Source organism: Panthera tigris, chromosome D1 (genome assembly GCF_018350195.1).
Source record: "Panthera tigris isolate Pti1 chromosome D1, P.tigris_Pti1_mat1.1, whole genome shotgun sequence".
Lineage (NCBI taxonomy): Eukaryota > Metazoa > Chordata > Mammalia > Carnivora > Felidae > Panthera > Panthera tigris.
In genome coordinates, this window is record NC_056669.1 from 62,910,978 (window position 1) to 62,923,597 (window position 12,620).

The window sequence follows — 12,620 nt, forward strand, 5'->3', positions numbered from 1 at the left end:
GCAACTTGTCTAGTACACATTCACTGGGAAGAAGGGTAGCTTTACCTTTAATCTGGATTGGCTTCCTCAGTTTTTGCTCTAAGTTTATGGCCGGGTCAAATTTTTTCCTAAAATCTTAAAGCTGTAATGGTGGACAGATAGGTAGGCTCCTGGGGCTCTGATAGAAGGGGACAGTGCTGACAATTTATATCTTCAAGATCCCCAGCAGATCCTTTCTTTTTCCAAGACCTGCCCTGTGCCCTGAATATGTTTCCTGGGAGTATGTAACTGAAGTGAGAATGGACTGAGATGTTGGAAAGGGGTCAAGTTCTTTGCTTTTTCTCTTTGGACCTGGTGATAAGTCTCTGAGGCCTAGCTAATGTGGCTTAGCTTGCATGAAGTTCTCCAGGTCTGTTCCTCCAGACATCCATTCATTCAATAAGTATCACTGGAGACCCAGTACGTATTAGGAACTGCTAGATGCTGGAGATACAGACATGAACAAGACACACTCATTCTCTTTCTTTGGGGTTTTACAGTTCAGTTGGGGGAATAATATTAAATAAGTTGGTGCCAATAAAATATAATTGCAAATTGTGATAAGTGCTATATAATAAAGAGAACACCGCCTTTCCCCTGGCTGCTCCTGTGTGTGTGTGTATGCATACGGGTGTGTGTGTGTGTGTACATGTAGCGGAAAGCACATCAGAGGCACTTTGGTTTAGATTGAAGTTATTAACAAAATATCTTGCAGGTTATGAGGTGAAATAAGAGGAGAGTTTCAAGGAGGGGGAAGCAGTTAGTATTAAATGCTACTGAAGCAAGTAAGAAAAACCTGAAAAATGTTCATTGGTTTTAGTAACAAGGAGGAGGTTGGTGAAAGTGATTTATTTCAGGCAGTTTTGTGAAGGGGAAGCCAGATTTTAGTGCATTCAGGAGCAAACGGGAGATAAGGAAGTAGAAATCACATTTTACTATTCTTTCATGAAGGTTGGCTTGAAAGGGAGAGAGAGATAATGGGACACTGGTGTCTGGATAGGCCTCCTAAAAAAAAATAAGATAGATGTTCATAGCCCTTATGACAATGCTTGAGAAGTGGGTGTTCAAAATTTTTTTGCACAGTGCATGAATAAATATAGGCTAACAGTAAGAAAAGAAAGAGATTGAAAATATAGCATGAAGAGAGGATAAAGGATCCACTTCACAAATGGAGGAATTTCTTACAGAGAAGAAAGGGCATTGCTTCCTCTCAAGTTGATTAGGATGGGATTAGGATGGGAATCTGGGCAGATAAATGTGTGGGAAAGCAGCTGAACTAGGGGAAGTTAGTTGATGGCTGAGAACCTCAGTTCTCTCTGGGCAGGGAAGGAGGCAGGAAAGGGAATGAAGTGGGGCCTGGCAGGGCTGGGCATGGGAGTAGGTAGAGGTCTGGAATAGCAGCTGAGGGGACTGAAAGATACAGGGTGCCTGAAGACTTGTATGAAGATACCAGAGCAGCATGAGCCCATAATTGAGATCAGATACCAGGAATCCGTCGAGGAGCTGATATTCCTGGTTCAGTAATCTTCTGAACCAATTTAGATCATGTAGGACTCTTAACTGTTGAGGAAATGAAACTTCAGTAGCTGTTACACGGTTCAAATGTCCCGATCCAACATCAAGGTTACAAGCCCTATTGTTGATATGAACTTTTAGAATAGGATGGCACTGTTATCTCTGGGGTAACTTGTTCTGTTGATCTAGCTTTGGGTCAATTAGTGACATCGCTATATACTTGACTAGTATAGTCTAGGTATTCAGTTTTTGGTTTCTTGGAAAATTAATTTTTATATCAATTTTGTTGGCTGGCGTTGAAGGGTAAAAAGACTGAAAGTACTGGTGTAGGCTTGAGGGGATTGAAGAATGCACCATTGGATCCTGGCTGGAAAGGAAAGGATGTGAAACCAGAAGTTAGGTGGTGATGGGGGAAGAGCAAGAAAGACTCACAGGCATGGAATCATGCAGAGTTGGAAAGCAGGCATAATGGGGGCAATGGTTAGGAGATCTAGGTTAGGAAGCAGTGGTGGAGAAATCAGGCCTGTGGGCTTGCTAGATGATGAGCTGGGAAAACAAAATATTCCCATTTCATTCAGTATTATATAATAGCTTCATAGTAATCATAAGAAGTCCAGAATGATTATTCATTTGTCAGAAAGGGAAGGGTTGTTCATTGATTGGTCTGTGTGAATATAGCTGCTTGACGGTATTTGCTCGGTATGTGAATACCTTTGGGTATAGGTGGTAGGGTAGGATATAGGCTCTGACAATACCACATCACATCCTCTTCAGCATCCAATCTGCTCCTCCTTTCACTGGCTAACAGTGGCAAGCTGACTCCTTGCTCTGTCTCTTTTCTCCTGATTTTTTTTTTTTTTTTAATCATACAGGTCTCAGCTTGATACACAAGTTCCTGGGAAGAAAACGTTACAGAAGAGAAGCTCTGGCTTCTCATTTCAGACTTCCCTCCTGGGTAGCCAGGTGATGACCATTATGAAGACAGAGAGATACCTGAAGAAGATCCACTTCCTCTATCTCAATGTAGCTCCCAGCCGGCACTTTAGGTAAGTCCAGATGGCTTTTACTCTGGCCACTCCCTGTTTTCCTCCCATGCTATCTCCCACCCGGCTTCCTCTCCTTACCCACTCCTCTCCTGTCCTTTCTCTTCTCTGGCTGCTTCTCCTCTTTCTTCCAGTTTGCCTCCCTCTTCCCTTCTCAGCTTCCTCCTTTCCGTTCTGCACCTCTTCTTTGCTCCCTTTGCTCTCACAGCCTTTTCTACTTTTGGTTCTGTCTTCTTTATTCTGTCCTAAAATGGTAGAAACATTTGGTCGTAGCCTCGGAAGGGAATTTAATGGGGATCTCTTCCAACTCCAGTGCACAAATCTGGTGTTTGAACAGTGAGGGGAAGCTTTGAGTTTCCCAAGGGGCCCTGTTCCTTAGACTGAACCAAGCTCTGCCTTCTTTTAACTTCTACCTTCTGGTCCTGGTTTTAGCTCTGGGGCTATAAAAACAAGTCCCCTCCTTCCACATGACTCAGGAGGTGTTCATTTTCTTCTGTTAGCTCTAAAATTTATGTATGTCTCAAAGCCCTGTTCAAATCCCATCTCTTCTCAGAAATAATAATTACCATTAATCAATTTTTTTCCCAAGCATTGTGCTGTTATTATTTCCATACATGAGACGAGCACCCTGAGGCATAAAGAGGTTAAGTAACTTGTCACACACTAAGTGGTAGAAACAGACAAACCTAGCACTGTCTTAACTCAAAAGTCCATGCTCTTCAGCAGTATGTCGTGTACCCTCCCAGAAGGCTCTGTTTCCTACATACACTGCTGTCTTTCTCCTGAGCTTATGTAGCACTAATGGGGCATATCATCCATGCATTTACTGATCAGGTCATTTAACAAGTTCTCACTGAAAGCATTGTGCCAGTTATTAAGCAGTTGTCTTTTGGCTCTTCTCTCACTACTTCATGACACTGGGGCTGAGACTGCAAACTTTACTCCTCCTTTTTCAACTGGCCTCCTGTTAGGTTTTTTTTTTTTTTTTTTTTTATGTTTATTTATTTTTGACAGAGAGAGAGAGACAGAGCATGAGCGGGGGAAGGGCAGAGAGAGAGGGAGACTCAGAATCCGAAGCAGGCTCCAGGCTCTGAGCTGTCAGCACAGAGCCCGACACGGGGCTCAAACTCACAGGCCAGGAGATCATGACCTAAGCCAAAGTCGCGCTCAACTGACTGAGCCACCCAGGCGCCCCCTGTTAGGTTTGGTTAGTAGGGGGTGCTAGAAGGAGACTGGACAGCAAGATAAGAGAAGGAACTTCCGGGGCGCCTGGGTGGCGCAGTCGGTTAAGCGTCCGACTTCAGCCAGGTCACGATCTCGCGGTCTGTGAGTTCGAGCCCCGCGTCGGGCTCTGGGCTGATGGCTCAGGGCCTGGAGCCTGTTTCGGATTCTGTGTCTCCCTCTCTCTCTGCCCCTCCCCCGTTCATGCTCTGTCTCTCTCTGTCCCAAAAATAAAAAAAAAAAAAAAAAAAAAAAAAAAAAAAAAGAGAAGGAACTTCCTCTTTCCCTTGCTTGCTCCTTCTGTCAGGATTGGTCCTCCACCCTGGCGGCAGTGGGCACCTTCTGAATTAGCCTCTTCATGATTCTGACGGCACCAGTGCCATCTGGGTGGCACCTGCCCATCAGCTTTCTGTATCTTGACTGCCCCTCCTCCAAACTCCGAAGGCACTAGTACCAGTGTGGCAGCGCCTCCAATGAAATCCAGGCCCCAGGTCTACAAGCCCCTCCCCCAAGCTCATAGCTTCTGAGACTCCAGACCCCTTCCCTATGTTCCTCTCATTCTCGAGCTGGCATCCATTCCTGCGGTTATTGTATCAGTGCCACCTTGGTGTTCCCTTTTGGCTGTTTGTTTCTTTGACACCTTAAAAAAAAAAAAGCTCTCTATTAATTCACTTTGTTGAAATGCCCTGTTTGGTTTCTGCTTTCCTGATTGGACTGTTACTGATATCATGAAAGGAAAGGAGCCTCAAATATGGGATTCTGATATTGCCTTGGTAATGTCCTTGGCCTTGAACAGTACTGAGCTCCGTGCAAATGGTGTATAGGGTCCTAGTAATCCATGCCATGTAGTGGCATCACAGTTAATGAAATGATCACTTGTGGCTGACTGTGATGAACTACCTACTGACACCCAGTGGCCAGCCACCACACCTGACCAGTAACAGTGGCGGTGTGGGACGGGATGCTTACTGACTGCAGTGGAGAGCTCACACCAAGAAAATTACAAGCTTAGAACTTTTAAACTATCAGCTCCATCATAATCAGAGAAGCAGCACAATCAAAGATAATTAGGCACACGGAGAGACAAGAAACCATGAACAAGAGAACTAAAAGGCAGTGAATAATTATAGGACGAACTCTGCCAAAGAAGGAAATCCAGTGAAGTGAGTTTAGCATTTGGTGGTGCTTTTCCCCAGAGGCGCCTGTGGATCCCACTATTGGCGATTGTGTGTCAGTTTTACTGTCAGCTCCTGAGCCGAGCTTTGGGTAGGCACAGACAGCCAAAGATCAGAGGCTGCAGCTGGGGACCCACACCCAGGAAAGCCATGTTTTCTGCTTCAACCTATAATGTGACCAGGGTACAAACCCAGAACCCACGGCATTTAATTTGGACTTCCCTGATGTATCCATACAGATGATTTTCATATTTTACCAGTTTATTTTGCCTTTTTCTAGTTGTTCTCAAGTGAGAGTGTTCTAAATTTCTAGTGCACCATTAGTTAAAGCAGAACCCTGCCCTTTATTGTTTCCTTTTGTTTCTTGGACATGTAATGGGTTTGTTGTTTTTTTTTTCAATGTGTTTGAATTTATCAATTTTTTCTTGGATTTGTCCCAGGTTTTTTAATTAAGTTTTTCATTTAATTCTAACATAGTTAACATACAGTGTTATATTGGTATGTCCTGGATGTTAATTCATACTCAGATAGGAATTTATTTCTTCACTTCCTTAGAGTCTTCATTCAAGTGTCACCTCTCCCTCCCTCCCCCTCCCCCCAAAACTCCTGTCCTCCCCTGGCATTGCCAACCTCCTTTTCCTGTGCTTTTCTTCCCCTCTCATTTATTATGTTTATCATCTTTCTTCTTCAATAGAATGAGAGCTCTGTCAGGGCAGGGATTTTTGTTTGTTATGTTTAACAGCATACCCTGAGGGTTTAGAACAATTTGGCATAGAGTAGAGACTCAATAACATTTGTTGAATGAATGAATGAATTATCCAGAGTAGGAACAGGCATGGAGGCAAGAAGATGATGAGTTCCATATAGAACTTGCCGTGTTTCAGTAAGGCAGAGAGCTTGAGGTGTTTGGGAAGCAGTTGAATACTCTCTAGGATCACTTAATACTCCAATTGATCTGAGCCCTTTGAGGGCAAGGACTATGTAGCAGTTATTTTTATGTCCTCATCTCCAATCACAGCACTTGGACAGAAGGGAAACTCGATAAATGGTTTAATTAAATTCCATATGAAGTCAGGGACTGAATTTTTCCTGTTTACTGCTATATCCTTAGTGCCTAGCACAGTCGAATGAATAACTATCCCCCAAAGGAGCACTCGCTGTGGGGAGTGAGAAGAGTACCCTCTATCCTGACCGTGTGCAGGAAGAGTAGCATTTAGGGGTGCCTGGCTGGCTCATTCTGTAGAGCATGGAACTCTTGACCTTGGGGTTGTAAGTTTGGTTGTACAATGTTGGCTGTAGAGATTACTTAAAATCCTAGAAGAAGAAGGAGAAGAGGGAGAAGAAGGAGGAGAAAAAGAAGAAGAAAGCAGCTTTTGAAAAAGAGAAAAGAAAGAGTAGTGTTCATTAAGAAGGTCATAAGGGAAGGAATGACCCCTTGGGGGAGCCAGGGTTCAATTAGTACAGGAAACTGTGGGAAACTAAGCAGCCCAGTGGTTAAGGGAGGTGACTTGAGTCAGGTAGATTCAGTTTTAAATCCTATAGTCTTTCCTTAACTATCTTGGAAAAAGTTATGGCTCCTTTTGTTTCAGAAGAAATGGTTTGGGGGAAAAGAGTACTTGGGAAAATCTAGTCACTTTGTCAGAAAGGAAACAAAGTTTTACATGACTTGACTTAGTGAGTTCATTCTGGATCTATCTAAATGTTCTTCAGTCATTTGCTCAATCATGTATTCTAGAAAGTTGAGAGGGAAGAGATAGAAGACGGCCATTTTATCTCTTAGGCATTATAGGCATAGGAACTGGGACATCAAAGCTTATAAAGGGCTTTCAAATATACTTAATGCTTAAGTATATTATTGGCTCCAAGTTATGAAAATAAAACTGTAAAATAAAAGTTGATACTTTATTGAATGTGCCCAAACAGCATTATGCTAACCAGTCTCCTGCAACTAGATACAACTATATAAATGGCATTTACTTTGGGATGCAGGTGCATTGTGCTGAAGTAAGAGAACTTAGTAGGATTTTAAGGTGGCTCCGGAGGTACTTGATTGGTTCTTTTGGCTGCAGTTTTCCTCTTTATTTGCCTGTGTCGAGTCTTCTATTCACCCCCTGCTTTTCCCCATTCTCAGTTACTCCCAACAGCACCCACTGATTTTTCTCTGCATGTTATTTCAGTACCTAGAGATATACATATTTTATCATTTCTAAGATGTACTTTTTTTTTTTTTACATTTTAACATCTCTGAAATTATGATGCATCTTACAAATTGGTGGAGTATCACATTGGCAGCATTTTAATGTTTCATTTTTTTTTTTTTTAATGCTGCAGCTTACAACTGATGGCATCTTAGGTTTGATGGAATGTAAGGTATCTGGATCTGGAGATATGATCTTCTTAGACCTGGCTGGGTGCCTTTTTCTTTCTTCCCTTCCATCTTTGGCTTCCATTTATTCTTAATATTTATTTCCTTGGGGCACTTGGATGACTCCATTGGTTAAGGGTCCGGCTCTTGATTTTGGCTCAGGTCATGATCTCACGGTTTAGTTCGTAGGATGGAACCCTGTGTGGGGCTCTGCACTGACAGCAGGGAGCCTACTTAGGATTCTCTCTCTCTCTCTCTCTCTCTCTCTCTCTCTGTCCCTCCCCCACTTGCTCTCTCTCTCTCAAAATAAATAAATAAACTTTTAAAACATTAATAATATTTGTTTCCTTTTTTGAGTTTGAAGATCATTCTTTTCTCTTTCCCTTCTTCCCACTTTCTTCTGCCTTCATTCCTGCTGCCATGTTTCGCCTCTCCATCCTTCTTTTGTCCCTTCCTGACGTCTGCAGGAGTTCCCAGGGCTCCTGCTGACCAGAGCTCTTTTCTAAAGGCCCTACAGCCTGGTGGTGGTGCCACCCAAGAAGGTGAACCCTGAGTACTACATCTTCTCTCCCTTTGGGATCCTGCATGTCCATCCTGTGGAGGGCAGTGAGACGATCACGCTGGGCACCTGGCACCGCCATTCTGTCCTCTGGCAGCAGCTCCAGTCCATCCCGTTCTTCAAATATTTCCTCTTATACAAGGCCTTGGCTTGGTAGGTGGTGACAGTATGGGATGTGGGGAGAAGTGTTGTGGGGAGCAGTAGCATGCTGTCGCTGCCCTCTGGTCTGTAGTTGGAAGAGGAGTGTGAAGTTGCACGGGCTGCACCGGCACCGGACTTTCCTAGGGAAGCATCTGCTCTTTGCTGTGCCCCACTTTGGAGCTGGGCTTCTGCATATTAGCAGGTAAGGTCTTCAAAACACAATGTCAATGGACCTTTTGAATTATTGTTACAAAAAAACAATAACATGTTCCTTGTAGAAGGTTTGGAAGACATGAAAAAGCACAAAGAGAAAAAAATCTTTAATCTTACCAACCGTAAATAACCACGACAAACATTTTGCACATTTCCCTTCTGGTCTTATTTTCTATCACATATACGTATGTGGTCATACTTGACATACTGTTAAGTAACCAGTTTTTTTTTATGAATAATGTATCTTGAGCATATTTTCATGTAATTAGGTATTCCTACATCACCTTGCCCCAGACCACACAATTATTGAGTATTGGATCTAGGGATGTAACTCAGGTGCCTGAATTCAAATTCTCTGCTCTTCCCATGGTACCTTTTGGGTTCCTTTTTTGAAGAAAAGCTTAGTTATTCCTGTTTTCAGTACTTTCTTACTTATCTTGCACTCCTCAGCCACTCTAATTCTCTTCTGTGATAGAAGTTGCAAACTCAGATGCCCACAGGGCCTGAGCCGGAGCTATGGAAGAAACGTAGTGGATTAGGTGCAAGACATTAGGGAGCAGGGGAATACAGTCTGGAGACTGCATCTAAATAGGACAGTCACTACTGAGTTCCAGTTGTCTGTTGCCTCTGGGAATATGGGTACAGCATGCCAGCTGCCTTGTTTTTCAGGATTTCCTGGAAATCCACATTTTGTTGTAAAATGTCTTAATTTTACCTACTTAACTCAAATTTTTATTAAAACAGTGTGCTGGCCAACTCTTACTGGAACATATGAAAACATTTTCAGTCTGAATTTGACCCACGGGTTACTAGTTTGAAACCTTTGCTCTGGGAATCCTCCAGTCTAGCCTAATCATCATAGTGTAATTAAAAGCATAAGGGCGTGGAGACTGGACAGATCTGAATTTAAATCCTGAACCCTAGCAAGGACTTTACTCTTTGAGCCTCGTTTCCTGATATAAAAACTAGGGATAAACGTTTCTACCACGCAGCTATAGTGAGAAGTGAGATTGTAAATATAAAGTACCATGTTCAATGCCTTTTAATAGGTGCTGAATAAATGATACCCATTATGATCACCTTTTGCTTATTGGGGATCTTTCGTCTTTTTCAAGGATTTTTAGAGATGTAGAATTCTCATGGAGAGAGTAGATAACAGAAGCAGGTTTTCTCAGGGATGGTCAGCCCATAGAGAAGTTAGAGGTTCCTCACCTTTGATCCTAAAACTGATCTGCCCATCTAGATTTTTGGGGCCCTTAGGCCTTTCAAGGAGACACTCTCCTGGCAGAAAGGTCAGTCAGTAGAAACATTTGCACATAACTCCAGGCCTTTCCCAAAGCATTCCCCGACCAGCAACTTCCTCAGCTTGAATTCTTCCAAAGAATTCTCAAGAGGAATCTGTCTCTGTAGGTCACCAGGAATGTTAGAATCTTTCTAAATCTTTGCTTATTCTGCGGTGTGCTGGGCTAGGAAGAGGTCAGAAGTGTTCAAGGAAAGAAGGTTGAGATGCCGGCTCTGACAAGCTTAGCCATTGATTGCAGGCTTCTGCAGGAGCTGCGCTCTGTATCCTGGCTCCCCCAAGACCCCGATCAATGCTATGGGCTGCTGGACCTGCAACGGGCTCTAGCCAAGGAGAACCACAAGGCTCTGCAGCTGCTCCATCGCTGCCTGCACCTCTGCACATCCATCCTGCACCTGGTAAGAGGCTGCAGTGCAATTTATTGTGAACCTTTTCCCCAAGCTGAGCTTGCCAGAGGCCCAGTCTCCTTTTGGCTCACGCTTCTCCTGGGATCCCCTGTGTGGTCTGGACTCTGAAGTTGGCCCAGAGCCATTGTCCTGCCCAGCACCAGCAGTCTCTGTTGTGGGGTGGATGGATCAATTACAGACGGGCAGAGGCTTGGACCCAACCTTTTCCCTAAGGGTTGGTCCTGGCCTTGAGCAGGGAGGAGAAGGAACATAGCAATGGTTTTCTTTAGCTGTTTGTGCCAGGGGCATTAGGGAATTTGAAAGTTGGAGTCTGGATCTTTCATGCTACTAGGCTTATCTTTGAACCTATTTTGAATCTTCGGTAGGCCACTGTGGCTGGTAGAAGCATCCGGTGATGGAGTCCTTCCTAATTATGCCTACTTTGCATCTGTGGTACCTGCCCTCAGCCTAGGGCTCCTGGAGGCCCTGCTACATGTTCCTGTCACAATAGTTTGCTGTCTGTCAGGTGGGGCTGGATATTTACCCAGTTCTCTGGCTGATCGCTGTCTCTAGGTAAACTAGATCTGAGAGAGATCTAGTACATGAGAAATAATGTACGAGAAGCCCTAGGTAGATTCATACAGGGAAATGGCCTTCAGCCTCCAGACAATAACAGCTGGACCTCACACTGCACTAAGCTGAATGGGGCCAAAGGTGGGGGCAAGCTATTCCATGGCCTTTCTGTACCTCCCAGTTCCTAAATCCCACTCTTGTTTTAATGTTACAAAAATATTAAAATTTTTTAATAGTAGTTTACTTTGGGGGTACCTGGGTAGCTCAGTTGGTTAAGCATCCAACTCTTGATTTCAGCTCAGGTCATGAGCCCATGGTTGTGGGCATGCTGGGCATGGAGCCTGCTTAAGATTCTCTCTCTGCCCTTCCCCTGCTCTCTCTCTCTCTCTCTCTCTCTAAAAATAAAAAATAAATAAATAAAAATAGAGGTTTATTTTGTCAATTAAGGTAAATTTTGCATGCAGTAAACAAATTGTAAGTGTGCAGTTTGTTGAAATATTTACATGTATATACATCCATGTAACCACCACCCAGATCAAGATGTAGAACATTTCCAGCACCTCAGCAAGCTCCCTGGTACCTCTCCTGTCAATACCCCCACAAAGGTAACTACTACTCTGATCTCTGTCACCATAGATTAATTTAGTCTGATTTTGAATTTCATATAAATGGAATCACCATTTTTTTTTTTCACTCAACATTATGTTAGCAAGGTTTATCCATAATCTTCTAGGAAGCAGTGGTTCACTCTTTTGTATGCTATGTAGTATTTCCTGTATGAATATACCACAATTTATTCTCCTATCGATAGACATTTGAGTTTGTTTCAGCTTTTGCTGTTATGAATAATGCTGATGAGAGCATTTTTTTTTTAATTTTTTTTAAACATTTATTTATTTTTGAGACAGAGAGAGAGTATGAACAGGGGAGGGTCAGAGAAAGAGGGAGACACAGAATCTGAAACAGGCTCCAGGCTCTGAGCTGTCAGCACAGAGCCTGACGTGGGGCTCGAACCCACGGACCGCGAGATCATGACCTGAGCTGAAGTCGGACGCTTAACCGACTGAGCCACCCAGGCGCCCCTGATGAGAACATTCTTGTGCATGTCCCTTGGTGGACATAAGCACTCATTTGTTTGGAGTATGTGTTCTAGGAGTGAAACTGCTGGAATAAGGTACATGTCTGTTTTACAGTACCAAACAGTTTTCTGGAGTGGTTGTACCAGTTTGTATTCCCCCAACAGTGTGGGAGACTTCCAGTTGTCCTATGTTCTCATCAACCTTTAGTATTGTCAGGGTTTTTAATTTTAGCCAAACTGGTATATAGTGGTATCTCATTGTAGTTTTGTTTGTTTGTTTGTTTGTTTTAGAGAGAGAGCACATGCAAGCAGGGGAGGGGCAGAAGGAGAAGGAGAGAGAGAAAATATCAAACAGGCTCCACACTCAGTGCAGAGCCAGATGCGGGACTTGATCTCACAACCATGAGATCATGACCTGAGCTGAAATCAGGAGTCAGACACTTAACCGAATGAGCCACCCAGGTGCCCCTCACTGTAGTTTTAATTTGTGTTTCTATGATCACCAAGGTTGTTGAGTGTCTTTTCATATGCTTATTGGCTGTTTTGGTACCTTCTTCTGTGATGGTCTAAGTCTCTTGTTTATTTTTAACTGTTGTCTGTTTTTTTCCTATTAATATGTAAGAGTTCTTTAGATAGTCTAGATATGCATCCTGTATCAAATATATATATATATATATATATATATATATATATATATATATATATATATATATATATAAAATAGATATTTTCTCCCAGTCTGTGGCTTACCCTTTTACTATTTTAATAGTGTCTTTTTTTTTTTTTTTTTTTTAAGTAAGCTCTATACCCAACATGGGGCTTGAACTCATGGCCCTGAGACCCTGAAATCAAGAGATGTATGCTCTACCAATTGAGCCTTCCAGGTGTCCCTTAATGGTGTCTTTTGATTAACAGAAGTTCTTAATTTTCTTGAAGTTCATTTTGTCAATCTTTTTTGATTAGTGCCTTTTGAGTCCTGGTTTAAGAAATCTTTGCCTGCCCCAAAGTCATGTAGATATTTCCTTGTTTTCTT

At 42.9% G+C, this 12,620-nt stretch overlaps 1 protein-coding gene across 19 annotated transcripts in view; it reads left to right on the forward strand.

Moving 5' to 3' along the window:
• The window catches only part of DNHD1 (dynein heavy chain domain 1), a 92,771-nt gene that overhangs the window by 16,605 nt on the left and 63,546 nt on the right, over positions 1-12,620 (forward strand). For 18 of the 19 annotated variants that reach the window (XR_006208426.1, XM_042958753.1, XM_042958746.1 and 15 more), the window contains 4 exons: positions 2,406-2,579; positions 7,846-8,049; positions 8,129-8,239; positions 9,792-9,948. Coding sequence is in view for 17 of the 19 variants with exons in the window: in XM_042958746.1 (XP_042814680.1) it covers positions 2,406-2,579; positions 7,846-8,049; positions 8,129-8,239; positions 9,792-9,948 (646 nt within the window). In the remaining 2 variants the exon portion in view is untranslated. Of the gene's footprint in view, positions 1-2,405; positions 2,580-7,845; positions 8,050-8,128; positions 8,240-9,791; positions 9,949-12,620 lie in introns of those variants that run through there. The other variant, XM_042958758.1, reaches the window with a different exon arrangement.